At 40.3% G+C, this 18385-nt stretch overlaps 1 protein-coding gene across 3 annotated transcripts; it reads right to left on the bottom strand.

Moving 5' to 3' along the window:
• Positions 1-2389: 2389 nt before the first annotated feature.
• Positions 2390-16975, bottom strand: TAF9B (TATA-box binding protein associated factor 9b). 3 transcript variants are annotated; one of them, XM_066249573.1, is made up of 8 exons: positions 16894-16975; positions 15568-16072; positions 14960-15041; positions 14505-14641; positions 14288-14422; positions 13237-13312; positions 5395-5505; positions 2390-4367 (listed from the first exon to the last, which is right to left on the bottom strand). In XM_066249573.1, the coding sequence occupies exons 2-8, from the start codon at positions 15616-15618 to the stop codon at positions 4204-4206; spliced, it is 756 nt and encodes a 251-aa protein (XP_066105670.1). In that variant the 5' UTR covers positions 15619-16072; positions 16894-16975; the 3' UTR covers positions 2390-4203. The 3 variants fall into 3 exon arrangements, with proteins under 3 accessions (XP_066105670.1, XP_066105671.1, XP_066105672.1); XM_066249574.1 differs by having other exon boundaries at positions 14288-14368; XM_066249575.1 differs by lacking the exon at positions 5395-5505.
• Positions 16976-18385: the final 1410 nt, after the last annotated feature.

Genomic DNA, 18385 nt, shown 5'->3' with positions numbered 1-18385 from the left:
TGCCTTTATTTGAATTAGTACTGTCCCTACAGCTGTAGTTAATTTTAAAATGCACCATGTTCTGCGTACCTCCAATGTACACTGGACCCTGGTCTGAGCAGAAATTCTAGTCAGTTTTCTTTTCATAGATGAGACCCAGCAATACTCCCTGTGGATCCAGAAAATTCATGTCACCACTGGGCCAGAAGTTTAGCATACTGATTTTTCTCCCCTTCTGATTACCTTTCCCCTAATATTTTATTATTTCAAATGTAGAGTAATTGAAAAAATTATAAACACTGTAAACCTAGCACTTAAGACTCTACAACTGCCCATTCACCCATCTATCGATCCGATTGTATCTTGTAAGGACTTTCTACTAGACTCTGCTTCCAGGGTTTCCCCCCATTTATAATGTTGGGTTATTAATTAATCTAGAGAATGCATGGGGAAATGCAAATAGTCAAATATTTGAGTCCCTGCTTTATGCTTAAGACATAATGGAGAGAATATAAGATAGCATTTTTGCCCTAAAGTGATTTAAACCTACTGAGGACAATTTGAGCATATAATGCTAGTGTAAGGCTCTGTTTCCCGATTTAATATGGAATTATGAATTACTGATAAAACATGGGAAATGTTTAGGTTTAAGTGTAGCCAGTTCACTTTTAATCCCTAGACAATACATGCATGCCTGTATATAGAAGAAGTTATAATCTTCATGTCATAAACTAATTGAATCTCTTCTTTGGATCAGTGTTTTCTGCTTCTCTTTTTTCATGTCCAAACATTCCCGGTAGCACTGATCAAAACCTCAAAAAGAGGTACAGATTGAGAAGACTCCTTCCTACCTCAGAGCCCCTAGCCTCCTTAGAAACCACTACTCTTAAGACCTGTTCCCTTCAATCTGGAGCTACTTAATGCATATAAAAAGCATACCCGTGTGTATGTACATATAGATATGTTAAATATATATATAGTGGCATATTTTACACATGACTTTGTACCTGCTGTTCTGATTAGTGTTTTCTTCCTTACCTCCTGAGTCTTTCCCTGCACACTGGATGCCTTAGACTGCAGTGTGCATTATAGCTTCCGTTCCCCCGCTGACTGGCTGTATTCCTGTATTCAAACTGAGATCAGACATCTGTCTCATAAAAGAATTTGAGACAGCAATGTCCTCACCCCAATTATCATCAGTACCTCTTTTTAAAAATGCCACCTATAAGCTGGAGTACCGGAGGAAGGAGGGAGGGGAAGGGAGGGGACGGAAAGAAAGGAGAGGAACGGAGAGGGAGGGAGGGAGGTCTGTGAGGTAGGGCCGTATTCATGGGAAAGAGCAAACCGCCTCGCTGGCTGACCTAGTAAGTAACACTCAATTACATGTGCAAATTTCCACCAAAGCCAGAGCATGTTAGGATTTTAACAGATTTAAACCTATATTCTTTCATTTTTATTTTATGAGTCATGCTGATTCTAAATAAAAGCAAGCCATTCCCTGATTTATAATTAATTTATCCATTAACCCTTTGAGTAGTGAGTTTTTTTTTCAAAAAATGAAATTAGTTCCAGTTCTAGTTTTATTCACTTAAAGTCATGTTTGTTTGATAACCAATTAATGGAAACGAAGAACATATATTTGATTGTTTTAATGTTGCCTTACATGTTTTTTGTTTTTTTTAAAGAGGTCATTTTTATTTTTTTAAGACTTTATTCATTTTAGAGAGGGGGGTGAGAGAAAGAGAAGGGGGAGGAGCAGGAAGCATCAATTCCCATACGTGCCTTGACTGGGCAAGCACAAGGTTTTTTTTGAACTGGCGACCTCAGTGTTACAAGTCGACGCTTTATCCATTGCGCCACTGATTTTAAAAATTGTATTCTGGATGGTCAGGAGGCATGAGGACGTACATGAACGAACATTCGCGCTACTCAAAGGGTTAAACAGATTTTTTTTTTTCATTTTTCCGAAGCTGGAAACAGGAAGGCAGTCAGACAGACTCCCGCATGCGCTTGACCGGGGTCCACCCGGCATGCCCACCAGAGGGCGATGTTCTGCCCCTCTGGGGCGTTGCTCCGTTGCATCCAGAGCCATTCTAGCGCCTGAGGCAGAGGCCACAGAGCCATTCTCAGTGCCCGGGCCATCTTTGCTCCAATGGAGCCTTGGCTGTGGGAGGGGAAGAGAGAGACAGAGAGGGAGGAGAGGGGGAGGGGTGGAGAAGCAGATGGGCGCCTCTCCTGTGTGCCCTAACCGGGAATCGAACCCGGGACTCATGCATGCCAGGCCGACACTTGACCGCTGAGCCAACCGGCCAGGGCTGGTTAAACAAATCTTAATTGCTTTTTAGAACTCAGAACTGCTGGGCTTTGTTCATCCTTGAATCTCTTAAGACAAAAAGGAAATACAAATGAGATGGTTATTTTTTTAAATTAATAATCTTTGAACAAATACATTAACAATTCTTTAGTTATATAGCATTTTACAATTTTGAAAGAACTTTCACATATATCAATTAACCCCTCACAACATCCCTGTGAGGTAGGCAGGGTCGGTGTTATCTTCCTATTCCTAGTGAGGAGAACAAAGCTCAGAGGTGAAGTAAGGTCACACAGTTGGTAAATGATGGGGTCAGGACTAGAACCTAGGCCTTTTGACATGCTGCCTCCCTGAGAATATTCAAGTAATGATATCGTATGGTATATACAGTGAACATTTCTCTCCTACAATGTTGATCAGATCTGTTTGTGTAAGTTTGCTACCACCTTTTCCAAACATCCAAAAACACTAAAAGCATGATGATACATTTCTTCCGTTACTGGATTACTTCTCTCTGATGCATCAAGCAGCATCCTAAGATGAAATTTACTTGTTGTTTTAAATTTTGAGGATCCCCAAATATAATTTATTTTAGAAAATTCTGCAAAAGTACTCCTATGTTGACTATACGTATCAAACCTAAAACAAAAAGTGCACAAGCCTGCTTATATTCTTGAGAAAGTTGTGCAATCTTTCGCAATAAGGTGTTTAGATGTATGCAAATGGAGAAAGGTGAAGGTGTTTAGTAACATTACTGGAAACCTATGCTGAGTGCATCGAAATGCAGTTCATGTCACACTAATTTGTTTTTGTTGTTGGCCTTCTAGAGGAAGGAAGATCACTATAAACTTTTCAGGTGTGATACCATCTTAAGTGTGACATCTTCAGCAACAAGCTAGAAAAGTGGTCTTAGACCAGTAGGAGGACGGGTCATGCAATAGCGATCAAAGCACATATGCATGTGGTAGAAAAAGGAAGAAAAACACTTGCTCTGTAGTGGTTTTGCCTAGGTCCAGTGTAAATATACTTATCAAGGCAGATTTTAAGCTATAGCATCATCTGTGTTAAATTTAGAGATGTGAAACGTGGTGGTAATGTCCTAAGACAAAAAATGTGAATGACCCAAAACTCCCTGTCCAAAAGCCGTGTCAGGGATCAAACCGCACTGCTCTGGTGTGGGGAGAGGACAAAGAGAGACATTGGGGTTCAGTGAGCTGTACAACAGCAGGCGTATACAGTAGGTTTTAAAAATAGGAAAGTGACACTAAGCTGTATTATCAGGAATGATACTGTTTAAATTCCAGCTTTGGCCTTTCACATTTAGGAGCAATGGGGAGAAGCTTTAGCCTGTGGGGAGGAGATGGTGCCAGAAACGAAGTAGAAGCGGGGTTGAGGTGGTAGGAGGTTAGGGAACACCATGAAACCACTTCAACACATTCACAAATGGATTCAGAATCCCTCTACATCCATCTTCTCTAAAAATGTTGCCTAAATTGAGAGATTTGGTTAAAGAAGTTGGTGACAATGAAAGTGGCTATTGAACTTGACGAAAGAAAGTAAAAATTGAATGTAGATTAGAACTTAACGCTGTTCAAGATGAGTCCCCTGATCAGGCTGCAGAAATAGAAACTTCAGTGCTGCTGTTGCTGATATGGGGCAGGAAACTGCTTCTGAAACTCGAATTGCCATCAGGACTCAACATTAGTGAAACCATTAAGAAACAAAGCCTAACTTTTCCTAATTGAAGTCTAATGGAAAAACAAACAAACTGTCAGCCTTACATGAATATGAAAAATATTACAGCTACCTTAAGTTTTCTAAGATAAACTTGAGAAGATCTAGAATGTTCTAGTACAGTATATTGGGCTCAAAACCAACTATGCATCTGAAATGCATCCTGACTATGTTCTTTACATGGTGTTATTGTCATCGTCATCATCATGTTTTCTCTTCAATGGGTTTGATTCACTGGTCGTGTTCTGTGATGACACCGTGTTGGCAGTTATAAGAATATTTTTGGACCCAATCATTGAAGGATTAAGCAAAACATTTTGCACTGTAGTTGTTGCAGGAACTGTAAACAGAGAAAACACACACAAGCTATGAATTTTCCAGGATCAGAAACATGGTAAAAAGTATTCAACAGAGCTGAGTGTAATTCTAATAATTTCAGTAGCATGAAGTCCAACTACATCATAGAAGAAACTCAGGTAATTATACTGCATTAAAAGTTGAATTAGTATCTAGTATAAGGTTTAAAGCAGTGCTATTAGTTATTTTAACTGCCTAAAATTTTACTTAGTACATACTTAGCCATGGGAAGCAGGACACTAAGTTCATAATGGCACACACCAAAGACATTTATGCTCAAGGTAAGGAAACGTGCTTCCCTTATAGGCCATTATTTATATAAGTAATTTACTGTGTGTGGTTAAGTTTCAGATGCAAATCTAAACTATGCATTAATAAACTAGGCCATAACAGAATGCTACTTATATTACTCCAACTTTAGTATGTCTCCTTCCACGAAGTGAGTAAAGGTGTAATTTTAATTTGGTGTACACCAAGTTGTATTATTTTCTTGAGCTTTAATTCCAAGTGCTTTTCCCTGAAGATGCCTTAGATTTGTGAGCCCTAGTTGATTTTAGTTAACTGTGTTTTGAGAATCTGATGATCTCACTGGATACTCTCTCTCCCCTCCAAACATTACATATATTTAAAATTTCATACATTTTTAGTGGGCTCATAGAACCCCTCTGGAGATTTGCAGGGCTACTGCCACCTTCATGTTAGGATACTGAAACAATTTAACTCTTCTTAGAGGAACACAGACTGTCCTATGGTCACAAATCATTCAGAAAACTTAAAATCCAGAAAAAAATGTTGTTGTTTTTTTTAGAAAGGAGAGAGAGAGAGAGAAGGGGGGAGGAGCAGGAAGCATCAACTCCCATATGTGCCTTGACCAGGCAAGCCCAGGGTTTCGAACTGGCGACCTCAGCATTTCCAGGTCGACGCTTTATCCACTGCACCACCACAGGTCAGGCCAGGAAAAAATGTTTTTAAAGAACCACTTACATCACCACCCCCACCCATGACGTTACCTGGCTTGACGGGAGTGGACTGAGAAGGTGGAATCTGCACTGTAAACCTTTGGCTTGTCACTGACACTGGAGGTGCAACTTTAGTTGGGACAGACGCTGTTTGTGGGGTTGCTACAGTTGTAATCAACAGACCATGTTAGTTAGATGACTTATCCTATAGGTTCATACTCTGCCCACCTTAGCTTACCAGAAACTACCTTCAAAGCACAGGAAACTAATGTGAGGAAAAAATCATTAGAAACAAGAGTGAAGTAAATTCAAAGGTGTTTACAAGCTCAGTAGTCTAGATGCTAAAACTTCCGGATAGTGGGAGTGGTAAAGAATATCAGCTCTGGAGCCTTCCTGTTTGTGTCTGAATCCAGGCTTTTATCATTTACTAGCTGAGTGTCCTTGGGCAAGTCACTTAATATGTACCTCTGTTTTCTCATCTGTTAAATGGGGAAACAACAGTACATATTTCATAGGATTTCTATTACCCTATGTGGCACCTTTCATCATCTCTGTCACTTGCTGAGAATTTGATATCTACTATGCCCATGAAGTGAAATCAACATGCATCTAACAAAAGCCTTTCAAATAATACCATTTGGTGTACTCAGGTGGACACAAAAATATTCTTTTTCTATATCCAGATTTTTTTTAAGTAGAAGGGGATCTTGAAGATAGTGTAGTACAACCCCCGTCATTTAAACTCTACCCTTTAAATCCAAGGTAAATTTCAAATACTACCCCATTTTATAAAATTTTTTATTTGTTCAGAAGTTGTTGCCTGCCTCTTAAATCTCCTAAAAAGATTATAGGAGCCTTATTATTAGTGTCTTATTACATTGTTCACTAAATTACAAGTCTCAGGTAACCTTTTTTATCCTTATGAGCACATAGCTCCTAGCAGGCACTCAACAAATACTGGCTTAAAGAATGAATTTTGCAAGACACAAAGACTCAGCATGCATATTGATGTCACAGATCTCAAAAAATGCATTTTTGGAAACGTATGTTCCTAGTTTTTCAGGGATGCAGGCTTTTTATACATCCCTTTCCCCTGGAACCAGCAATCTTCCCAGGGACAGAGTTACTAAAAAACAACAAAAAAGGACTACAACAATCATTTAAAAAAAAAACTATAACTATCATCATTTCCAGGGACAAAGGAGAAGAAGGCCTATCTGAGGGAAGAAAGACCAAAAGTACCCAGGAATCTGGGTTCTACTGCTTTGACTCACAAACCCAGGCCTTAGGCAAGTTTTCTCGTGTATTAGAAAGTGGTCCAAAGAATTTGTGAAGCTTAATGAAGACATATTATTTTGTCAAGACATATTTTATTTTGTCAAGAAAATTCAGTTGGTAGGTGTTTTTTTGGCCATTACTATGAGAAATTGTTAACATTTAAGTAAGTATGGAGGTCAGGCTTTAAAATTCAACAGAGTAGATGCTCAAGTCTTTTTTTTTTAACAGAGAGAGAGAGAGAGGGATAGATAGGGACAGACAGACAGGAACGGAGATGAGAGGCATCAATCATCAGTTTCTCGTTGTGGTACTTTAGTTGTTCATTGATTGCTTTCTCATATGTGCCTTGACCGTGGGCCTTCAGCAGACCAAGTAACCCCTTGCTCGAGCCAGTGACCTTGGGTCCAAGCTGGTGAGCTTTGCTCAAACCAGATGAGCCCGCGCTCAAGCTGGCGACCTCGGGGTCTCGAACCTGGGTCCTCTGCATCCCAGTCTGATGCTCTATCCACTGCGCCACCGACTGGTCAGGCTTTTTAAAAAAATTTTTTTATAGATGCTCAAGTCTTATGTGTTATGAAACACATTGAAAAAATTTTAGTTAAAAACTTGTACCTTTAGGGAGATTCCAAGATGGCTGCGGAGTAGGCAGATGTATAGACTCCCAGCTCACACTGCCAAACCAGATCACAAATTATTTAGGAACAATCAGTGTGAAAAACCAACTCTGGACTACAAGAAGAGCTCTCAAAAACCAAGGAGCAAAGATGAAGCCACACCGAGCCTGATAGGAGCGCTGAGGAGAAGTGGGTCTCCAGGTTACAGGAACGGAGGGGGGGGGGGTGAGGTTGAGAGCCCAGAATGGCTCTCATTCCAAGGAAAAGAGTAGAAAATATTGCTCACAGCTACTTGCCTGGGGACCTGGGAATGAGGTGTGTTGAAAGGGATGGCTTATCTTCCAAAAGGAAAGGAGGGAGACAGAGACAGACGGTGATGGGCAGAGGAATGCATGGGAAGACCTGAGAAGCTGACTCATCCAGTGCTGGAGGTGGCCATAGCCGGGGGAGGGGTTGATCCTTCCACATAACACAAGACTAAAGTGGTTCTGGGTCACCCATCTCAAGATATCTCTCCAGCTCCAACCAGCACAACAAGAAACAGCTGAAAACAAGAAGTAGGGAGGAGGGGCAGTAACTCAGGTCTCCATGGAGATCTGAGATACATCTCCCCCTACTGAAGCAGGGAAAGCACCCTGCCCCCAGAGAGACTAACTGGCAGATCAGGCCATCAGAGTCTCAGATTACCCCAAGCATTCCTGGATACAGTTTCAAATAAGACCCTGCTGAGATCAGTAAACAAGACTACCACGTGTTAGGAAAACTAAGAAGAAAACAAATCAAGACTTCAAAGCAGCTCTACTAGAAAAGCCAAATCCGAAAGTGGATTAAAAACAACAGCTGATGCCAACCCAAGAAGACCTAGAAAGAACAAAACTGAAAAATGGAGGCAGACAACGCCTAGACTCAACCAGCTCTACAAACAATACACCGAAACACACAGACATAATGAGGAGACAGAGAAGTGCAATCCAAAGGAATCAACAAGAGAAACCTCCAGGAAATGAATTGAGTGATATGGAAATAACCAAACTTACGAATGCAGAGTTTAAAATAATGATTGTAAGGATGCTTAGGGATCTTAAAACAACAATGGATGCTCATTATAAACACCTAAATAGAGAAATAGCAAGTATAAAAAAGGACATTGAAATATTAAAAAAGAAACTGTCGGAGATGACAAATACAGTATCAGAAATGAAGACCACAATGGAAGGAATTAAAAACAGGATGGATGAAGCTGAGGATCAAATCAGCGAGTTGGAGGACAAGTTGAATGAAGGCATGGAAGCAGAGCAGAAAAAAGAAAAGACTCAAAAAGTTTGAGGAAATTTAGAGAACTCTGTGACAACATGAAGAGAAATAACATCCGCATCATAGGGGTTCCTAAAGAAGAAGAGAAAGAACAAGGGATAGAGATTTTGTTAAAGCATATCATAGCTGAAACCTTCCCTTAAATTAATGCAGGAAAAACTCTTACAAGTTCAAGAAGCACAGAGTACTCCATTAAAGAGAAACCCAAAGAAATCTACACCAAGACACATCATAATTAAAATACCAAAGCTAAGTGATAAAGAGAAAATATTAAAAGCTGCTAGAAACAAAAGGCTATCACCTACAAAGGAGCCCCCATAAGGATGACATCTGACTTCTCAACAGAAACACTTGAGGCCAGAAGGAAATGGCAAGAAATATTCAAAGTAATGTAGAACAAGAACCTACAACCAAGACACATTATCCAGCAAGGCTATCATTTAAAATTGAAAAAGAAAAAAAAAGCTTCCCAGACAAAAAAAATCTCCAGAAATTCACTACAACCAAAACAATGCTGCAAGAAAGGCTAAGGGGCCTGTTGTAAACAGATCAAAGAGGGAAAAGAATATAGTAAAAGAGGAATACAGCTTTAAAGAATAAAATGGCAATAAACAACTACATATCAATAATAATCTTAAATGTAAATGGATTAAATGATACAATCAAAAGACATAGGGTGCCTGACCAAGTGGTGGCGCAGTGGCTAGAGCATCGGACTGGGATGCAGAAGGACCCAGGTTCGAGACCCCGAGGTCACCAGCTTGAGCGCGGGCTCATCTGGCTTGAGCAAAGAGCTCACCAGCTTAGACCCAAGGTCGCTGGCTCCAGCAAGGGGTTACTCAGTCTGCTGAAGGCCCACGATCAAGGCACATGTGAGAAAACAATCAATGAACAACTAAGAATTCACAACACGCAACTAGAAACTGATGATTGATGCTTCTCATCTCTCTCCGTTCCTGTCTGTCTGTCCCTATCTCTGCCTCTGTAAAAAAAAAAAAAAAAGACATAGGGTAGCTGCGTGGATAAGAAAATACGACCTATACTGAAAGTAAAAGGATGGAATAAAATATTTCATGCAAATGGAAACGAAAAAAAAGCTGGGGTAGCAATATTTACATCAGACAAAATGGACTTTAATTTTTTTTTAATTTTTATTTATTTATTTTATACAGAGACAGAGAGTGAGTCACAGAGAGGGGATAGACAGGGACAGACAGATAGGGAACGGACAGATGAGAAGCATAAATTATTCACTGTGCATTGCAACACCTTAGTTGTTCATTGATTGCTTTCTCATATGTGCCTTGACCGCGGGCCTTCAGCAGACCGAGTAAACCTTTGCTGGAGCCAGCGACCTTGGGTTCAAGCTGGTGGGCTTTTCCTCAAACAAGATGAGCCTGCACTCAAGCTGGCAACCTCAGAGTCTCGAACCCGGGTCCTTTGCATCCCAGTCCGATGCTTTATCCACTGCGCCACCGCCTGGTCAGGCCAAAATGGACTTTAAAACAAAGGCTATAGTAAGAGGTAAAGAAGGACACTACATAACGATAAAGGGAGCAATCCAACAGGAAGATATAACCATTATAACTATCTACGCACCTAATATAGGAGCACCTAAATATATAAAGCAGGCTTTGATGGACATAAAGGGCGAGATCAACAGCAATACTATGATAGTACGGGATTTCAATACCCAATTAACATCACTAGATAGATCCTCAAGAAAGAAAATTAACAAAGAAACAGCAGACTTAAAGGACACACTAGATCAACTGGGTTTAATATATATCTTTGGAACCTTTCACCCTAAAGCAGCAGAATATACATTCTTTTCAAATGCTCATGGTACATTCTCTAGGATAGACCACGTTAGGGCAAAATAGTGGTCTCAACAAATTTACGAAGATAAATCATATCAAGCACTTTCTCTGACCATAATGGCATGAAACTAGAAATCAACTAAAACAGAAAAAGTCAAAAATTCTCAAACACATGGAAACTAAATAGCAGGCTGTTAAATAACTAATGGATTAACAATGAGATCAAAGAAGAAATAAAAAAATTATAAATGAATAATAATGAGCATAAAACTCAAAATATAAGGGACACAGCAAAAGTAGTCCTGAGAGGGAAGTTCATAGCACTACAGGCATATTTTACGAAGCTAGAAACAGCTCAAATAAACAACCCTGCATCTAAAAAAACTAGAAAAAGAAAAGCAAGTAAAGCCTAGACGTAGTAGAAGGAATGAAATAATAAAGATCAGAGTGGAAGTAAATTACATAGAGGCTAAAGAAACAATACAGAGGATCAATGAAACCAGGAGCTGGTTCTTTGAAAAGGTAATCAAGATCGATGAACCTTTAACTAGACTCACCAAGAAAAAAAGAGAGCACTCAAATAAATAAAATTATAAATGAGAGTGGAGAAATAACAACTGACACAACAGAAATACAAAATATTGTAAGAAAATATTATGATGAATTGTATGTCAAAAAACTAGACAACCTAGATGAAATGGACAAATTCCTTGAAACACACAATCTTCCAAAAATCAATTTGGAAGAATCAAAAAACCTAAACAGACTGATTACAACAAATGAGATTGAAAAAATTATCAATAAACTCAACAAAGAAAAGTCCTGGGCCTGATGGCTTCACAAGTGAATTCTACCAAATATTCAAAGAAGAACTAATGCCTATCCTTCTCAAGCTATTTCAAAAAATTCAAGAGGAAGGAAGACCTCCAAGTTCCTATTATGAGGCGAGCATAATTCTGAGTCCAAAACCAGGCAAACACAACACAAAAAAAGTTACAGGCCAATATCCCTGATGAATATAGATGCTAAACTCCTCAACAAAATATTAGCTAATCAGATCCAGCAATATATGAAAATAATCATGCACCATGACCAAGTGGGATTTATTCTTGGGAGGCAAGGCCGGTATAATATTTGCAAATCAATCAATGTGATTTATCACATAAACAAAAGGAAGGAGAAAAACCATATGATAATTTCAATAAACGCAGAAAACTCATTTGCTAAAATCCAGCACCCATTCATGATCAAAACTCTCAGCAAAGTGGGAATACAGGGAACATACCTCAACATGATAAAGGCCATCTATGACAAACCCACAGCCAACATCATACTCAATGGGCAAAAATTAAAAGCAATCCCCTTAAGATCAGGAACAAGGCAGGGGTGCCTCCTTTTACCACTCTTATTCAACACAGTGCTGGATGTCCTAGCCACAGCAAGAAGACAAGAAAAAGAAATAAAAGGCATGCAAATTGGAAAAGAAGAAGTAAAACTCATTATTTGCAAATGATATATTGTATATAGAAAACCCTAAAGTCACAGTCTAAAAACTACTAGACCTAATAAATGAATTTAGCAAGGTGGCAGGATATAAAATTAGTACTCAGAAATCAGAGGCATCTTTATAAACCAACAATGAACTGTCTGAAAGAAATTAAGGAAACAATCCCTTTCACTATTGCAACCAGAAAATAAAGTACCTAGGAGTAAATTTAACCAAGGAGATTAAAGACTTGTACTTGGAAAATTATAAAACATTGATCAAAGAAATCAAGGAAGATACAAACAAGTGGAAGCATATATACCATGCTCATAGTTAGGAGGAATAAACATCATTAAAATGTCTATATTACCCAAAGCAATTTATAAATTTAATGCAATCCTGATTAAAATACCAATGACTTACTTTAAAGATATAGAACACATATTCCAAAAATTTATATGGAACCAAAAGAGAACACAAATAGCCTCAGCAATCTTGAAAAGGAAGAATAAAGTTGGAGGTATCACACTTCCTGATACCAAGTTATACTTAAGGCCATTGTACTCAAAACAGCCTGGTACTGGCATAAGAACAGGCGTATAGATCAATGGAACAGAACAGAGAACACAGAAAGAAACCCAGAACTTTATGGACAACAGATATTTGACAAAGGAGGTAAGAGCATACAATGGAGTCAAGATAGCCTCTTTAAGAAATGGTGTTGGGAAAATTGGACATCTACCTGCAAAAAATGAAACTAGACCTCCAACTTACACCATTCACAAAAATAAACTCAAAATGGATAAAATACTTAAATGTAAGCTGTGAAACCATAAGCATCTTAGAAGAAAAAGAGGCAGTAAGCTCTCTGACATCTCTTGCAGCAATATATTTGCCGATTTATCTCCACAGGCTCTATATAGCACAACCAATACAACTTTTGAAAAGGTTAGTATTAAAAACTTAATTTTTTTCTTTGATATCCTTAAGCTTTTTGTACACTTTTTTTTTACTGCATTCTGTTGCCATTTTATTTAGGAATTTCTGATAATAAGTTGGCTAATTCCATGAGTGTATTTGGCAAATTCTTTGTATAGAAGGCAGAAAGAAGACAGCTTAAACTTGTGTCTTTGGTATTATAGTTGTACAACAAGGTTGAGTAATGCCCAAATTTATACTCATTTAGGATGATCTATTCCTTGTGGCTTTGATTTTGAAATCTGATCAAATATATGTTTACAGATTTACTAGAGGACAAGTAAATGTAACGATGTCAGCACACATGGGGATTTCTGACTCGCCTTTTGACTTTGATTATAGTTCAAAACCAGGTGCCGAGGCACTTTACCAGCCAGAAAAAGAATTTCCCTTTCTCACTTACCTATAGTAGGGGTGGTAGGTCTGCTACTAACTGCACCAACACTTAACCGTGGAATTAGTCTTCCTTGGTTAGGTCCCTAGAGGATTTAATGAACGCATTAGCTTTAATGTTGTTCAGATTGGTACCTACTAAATTTACCAGGAATGAAATTAGGATTGTTGATGTGAATTATTAATGGATGTCCATGGCAAGAACGTCCTGTTTTTGATCTCTTTGTGTTCTTAGTCTAACATTAAAACCAGGGTTTTCATAAACGGATATGAGTATATGTATGTGTGTGTGTGTGTGTGTGTATATATATATATATATATATATATATATATATATATATATAAATTCTACATATAGGGTGGGGCAAAGGTACCTTCACAGTTGTGAGTACATGAACTAGTTTAGTCTTGTATTATAATTTATGAATTACTGTATCATTTTCCATATGAAAAATTATAATCCTACTTTTGTTTCACTATGTATTTTGGTTTAAGGTAGAGTCTTATTTGGGGATATCATAACTAGTCAACATCTTAACCCCCAAAATAAACTCTCCTATAGTGGAATTTCAGACATCAATCACAGCCCAATGAGAGGAGAAATATTTCAGTGGTGGGAGATCTGTAGGCCATATATCAGAAAGGAGGTCCAATTCCTGATGGTGTATCATTTACTCTGTTATTGAACATTACTAAAAAACTATGTTTTTAGTATAATGGTATAATGGAAAGACTTGGAGTTAGGAGACCTGAGAACCAGTCCTAGTGTTGCTACTAACTCCATAGATAAATTTAGGCTCACTTTCCTAATGTGAAAAGTAAGTGTGGGGTTAGTTGAACAATGCAGGTCCTTTTAGTGCTAAAAATCTTAGATCTTATATGTTATATTTTAACATAGCATCTAACTGCAGACATGGTATTTTTAAAGCAGTAAATTTTAAAAGAATCCTAGTAAATTATTTTAGCTTTTAATCTACTGTACTATCTACAGACACTTGCTTTTTACAAATTCCCCTTCACATCTTATATTTTTAAAAGATAAAGTGACCCAAAATTTTTACCTTTTTAATTAAGGACTTCAGTCTATAGTTTGGAGCTGTTAAGCAGTATCTGTCTGGTGGCAGTCTGGGTCCTGCATAGGGCTTAATCAGAGGTAAAGGGGTTTGGTTTTTCTGCCTTGCGATATCCAGTAAAAACTAAAGAAAGAAAAAAACTCCTTATTAGAACTACAATGAAAAAATTATAAGTAAAATGAAGTTTCAATAAAAGTTTGCTCACATCTCTCGGGGGAGGAGAAGTAAAAGATTGGTCAGCACGACACTGGATTGCGAGTCTGACATCATCTGCATCAACATTAGGTTTCTTAGCATGGCTTGAATAAATTTTTGCATCATCCAGAATTGTAGTCACGTATCCTTTAAGAACAAACCATTATTTTCTTAAACGTATGAAAATAGATTTGTAGTTATGGCCACTTTTCTTAATGGACGATTCCATTAACTTCTAGAAATTTTTAGGCATTTTAAATACCTAATTGTCCTATTTATATGAGCAATTTAAGAAAATATATCACAGTATAAGTACTATTTCCCCCTATTTTGAGCTCATTTTTACTGCTTTAGGCCAAATTCTGATATTAACTGTTAAATAATTTAGTTAAAAATGTTTTTACAATAAAACAACCCTTTGAAATTCACAAGATAGGCACATTCCTTGGTGTTTTGTTAACTTACGGAAAGCAAATTCCAACATTTGGTTTATAACCCTTGGTTCATACTCTGTAATTCCCATATCCTTCAGGATCTGTGCCATCACCTGTGGATTCACATAAAAAAGGCCAGTTGCATAATCCAGGTGTTGGAACTCGGGACCAGACCCCAGGTAACATTTGTTTTCATGATGCGAACTTGCACTCACTGTCCTCTTCCCAAGTGCGAGTGTCGAGAACACACCATGTGCCGTCGCACCCTCGCCGTGAAAACTTATTTTGGGGCGGTGGGGAGTGTGGGGCGTGGGTGAGGGAGGAGGGGTGCCCACAGCTGGCTGTCATTTTCGGATGTGGCGTGGGGGAAGAAGCATCAGAAGCCCGGGCGCGCAGACTCGGCGGAAGGACGGGGCGGCCGGGCCCCGGAAACAAAGGCGAGCTGGCGGCCTGCGCGCCCTAGCGGGGCGCGGGGAGGGCGGACAGCGCCCTGGGGCCGGACCCCCCGCAGCCCTTCCGGGCATCCCGGCGGGACGGGAGCCAGCCCCTCGGACCACGCGCAGGCCCCGTGCCGCGGCCCGCCTCCCCGCTCCCCGGCTGCAACGGCCTTGTGCCCCGCCTCTCGGCCTTCGCACTTACCTGGGCATCTCTCGGAGCATTCTTGGGAGGCGCCATCTTGCCCGACTCCATGTTCTCCGGCCACTAGTCAACCCCGGAGCGGAGGCTGCTCCCCCGCCACCCCGACAACCCCGCTCAGGCTCCGCCCCCGCCGGCAGGGGGCGGGGTTAGCGCGGTGTCCTGCGCGCTCTTCGCTGGGGACTGAGCCGGGGGCGGCCGGTTCCGCTGGTGCAGGTCCAACTTCCTCCCCAAGGCCCAGGCCTACACTTTGAAGAAACCAGCTCTTTCCAGAGCCGCGCTTCGCAAAAGTGCACCGAAAAGGGCCACGCTTGTCTTTTCTGGGGCCCCTCCCCGGCCTCCCCGCCGCCTCTCGGGCCCCGCGGTTTTCCTGGAGCTGCTGCAGGGGTGCCTCCCCCTTCCCGGGGCCGCGCTGCCTGCTCGGTAGCGGAACACGCGGTCCTAGCCGGGTAGCTCAGTTGGTTCGAGGGTCGCCCCCGGAAGTTTATGTCTCTCTTACTCTACCTTTCTAAGAATAAAAAAAACGAAACAGAAAACCAGTTAAAATTTGACTCTCAGATAAGCAACTACATTTTTAGCATAAGTAGATCCCAAATGTTACACAAAAATTATTTGTTGTTGATGTGACATTCAAATGCAACACGATGTTTTGTGTTTTCATTTGCTAAATTTGACAATTCTATACCCTGTTTTCCAAACAGCAGACGTTTGGTAGCTGTGGTCACACTTAAAGCCCTGCCGTGGCTGCCCATTGTATACTGATGAAAAGCTAAAGTGTTGTACCGCCGCAGGACTCCCCGCTGGGCCTCGCTCCTTGGCCCTGAGTAATTTTCTCTGTTCCACAGCCCTCACTTGCGTTCCCGATGCACCCCAGTTCCCCAGTCTCCACAGAACGGCCTAAGCAACGTCAGAAAAATGGGCACCAATGAACTCGGTACCTCTTCCACAATCCACCAATGCCCTAGAATTCTCCATCACAGGGAAAGGCACTCTGACCCTGTAGTCAGCCATGCTGTGCTCTTTCCCCGTACAATCCACACTCAATCTGGCAACAAGTCCTGTCTGGGATGACCTCTCAAAATCTGTCTCCATATTTCCATCAAGCATTATTAGCACACTAACAGTGCCAGCCAACAGCCTCCTCACCAAGACTACAGAAGTAGGTCCCCAAACTGTGCCCCCTTATACATACAACCAGAAGTGTCTCTTAGTCATTAATCAATAATTTTATCCCTTTCCTTAAAAGTCCTCTAATGGCTTTCTTCACACACACAAATTCATACTGATTTCTGGGTTTACCGGGCCCTTCAGATTTTGGCACTAGCTGACCTCATCGGACGGATCTGAAATATCATCTGCCAGGCATCCATCTTGAACTCTGCACAGGTTCCCCAAGAACTTTATATTCTTGGAGGGGTCAAACTTTTTATAAAAACCGCCCACTTTTGCAGTGCTGGTCAACCTAGTCCCTACCGCCCACTAGTGGGCGGTCCAGCTTTCATGGTGGGCCAATCGCAGCACTGTTTGGTTGCGCGGTAGGGACCAGGTTGACCTGCACTGCAAAAGTGGGCGGTTTTTATAAAAAGTTTGAAGACCCCTATGCACAGGGTACAGAATTAAAAAAATTCATATCATAAAACAAAAAAGTATCTCTGGCTTGTCCAAGCCACTCATTTCTCGCTCTAGCGAGAGAGAGAGAGAGGAAGGACAAGGGGAAGGTGGAGAAGCAGATGGGTGCTTCTCCTGTGTGCCCTGACCAGGAATTGAACCAGGGACTTCCACACACTGGGCGGATGCTCTACCACTGAGCCAACCGGCCGGAGCCTCATTTCTTTTTTTTTATAGAAGGTACCACTTTTATTTTTCTCTCACATTTGTTTTTGTTCTCATTAGATCATCCCACAAATACTCTTCATCTCACTTCTAGGTTAGATAGATATAGAAGTATTTTTAAATTTCTAAATTTATGCTCACATTGCACATTTTCTTTGTTTTTTATTTTTAAGTTATTTTTATTTATTTTCTTAAAATTTTATTTATTAATTTTTAGACAGAGGAGAGACAAATGGGAAGCACCAACTTGTAGTAGTTGCTTCCCGTATGTGCCTTGACCAAGCAAGCCCAGGGTTTTGTACCGGCGACCTCAGCATTCCAGGTCAATGCTTTATCCCCTGCACCACCACAGGTCAGACCTTAAATTTATTTTTTAAAATTAATTTATTGTGGTTTGACATGTTTCATTCAGTATCACACCCTCGAACCAGGCATCATTACCCCCATGCCCCAGGCAGTCTTTCTGTTTCCACTTCATCCCCCTGACCACCCTCCCCCTACACTCACCCCCTCCCGTTTCCCTGTGGGACTTGATGCCCTGTGAACTGTATATGTAACGTATATAAAATTTGGCTAATCCCCAAGAGGCACTACATTTTACCAATCTTTTGTGTATGTAATTTACAAATATCTGTATCTTGTTCCCTTACCCAAATGGTACTAAATCATTGGGTGACCGACCTCTTGAGAGCAACTCAGGACACAGCTGTACTAGATGACTCATAATCCATAAATCTAGAACTTCTAGGCTAATTTTCTAAAGCCTGTCCACATGCATTCCTTTGTGTCTGCACAAAGGTCACTCACTCAGTTTCTTGGTGTTTGTATCCAAGAGACATTCATTCAGGGCTTTAAACTAAAGTGCCCCAATCCAAGTCATAGAGGGTCCAAGGTTAGATAGGTGATTCCCTACAATTTAGTATTCAAAATATACAGTATAGTGACCACAGGAGCAATTTAGGACCTGATAATGTTGAGAAATTATTGT

Source organism: Saccopteryx bilineata, chromosome X, assembly GCF_036850765.1.
Source record: "Saccopteryx bilineata isolate mSacBil1 chromosome X, mSacBil1_pri_phased_curated, whole genome shotgun sequence".
NCBI lineage: Eukaryota > Metazoa > Chordata > Mammalia > Chiroptera > Emballonuridae > Saccopteryx > Saccopteryx bilineata.
Note: the sequence above shows the minus strand (reverse complement) of the source record. Positions and strands in the feature narration are given on the sequence as shown.

What these genes read in the sequence shown, in the direction of transcription:
- TAF9B (XM_066249573.1), bottom strand. Translation starts at nt 15,618, where the DNA reads ATGGAGTCGGGCAAGATGGCGCCTCCCAAGAATGCTCCGAGAGATGCC. An exon ending in ATGCTCCGAGAGATGCCCAG is followed by an intron (nt 15,042 to 15,567) that starts GTAAGTGCGAAG and finishes GTGAATCCACAG; the next exon opens with GTGATGGCACAGATCCTGAA. An exon ending in GTCCACTCCCGTCAAGCCAG is followed by an intron (nt 4,368 to 5,394) that starts GTAACGTCATGG and finishes CTCTGTTTACAG; the next exon opens with TTCCTGCAACAACTACAGTG.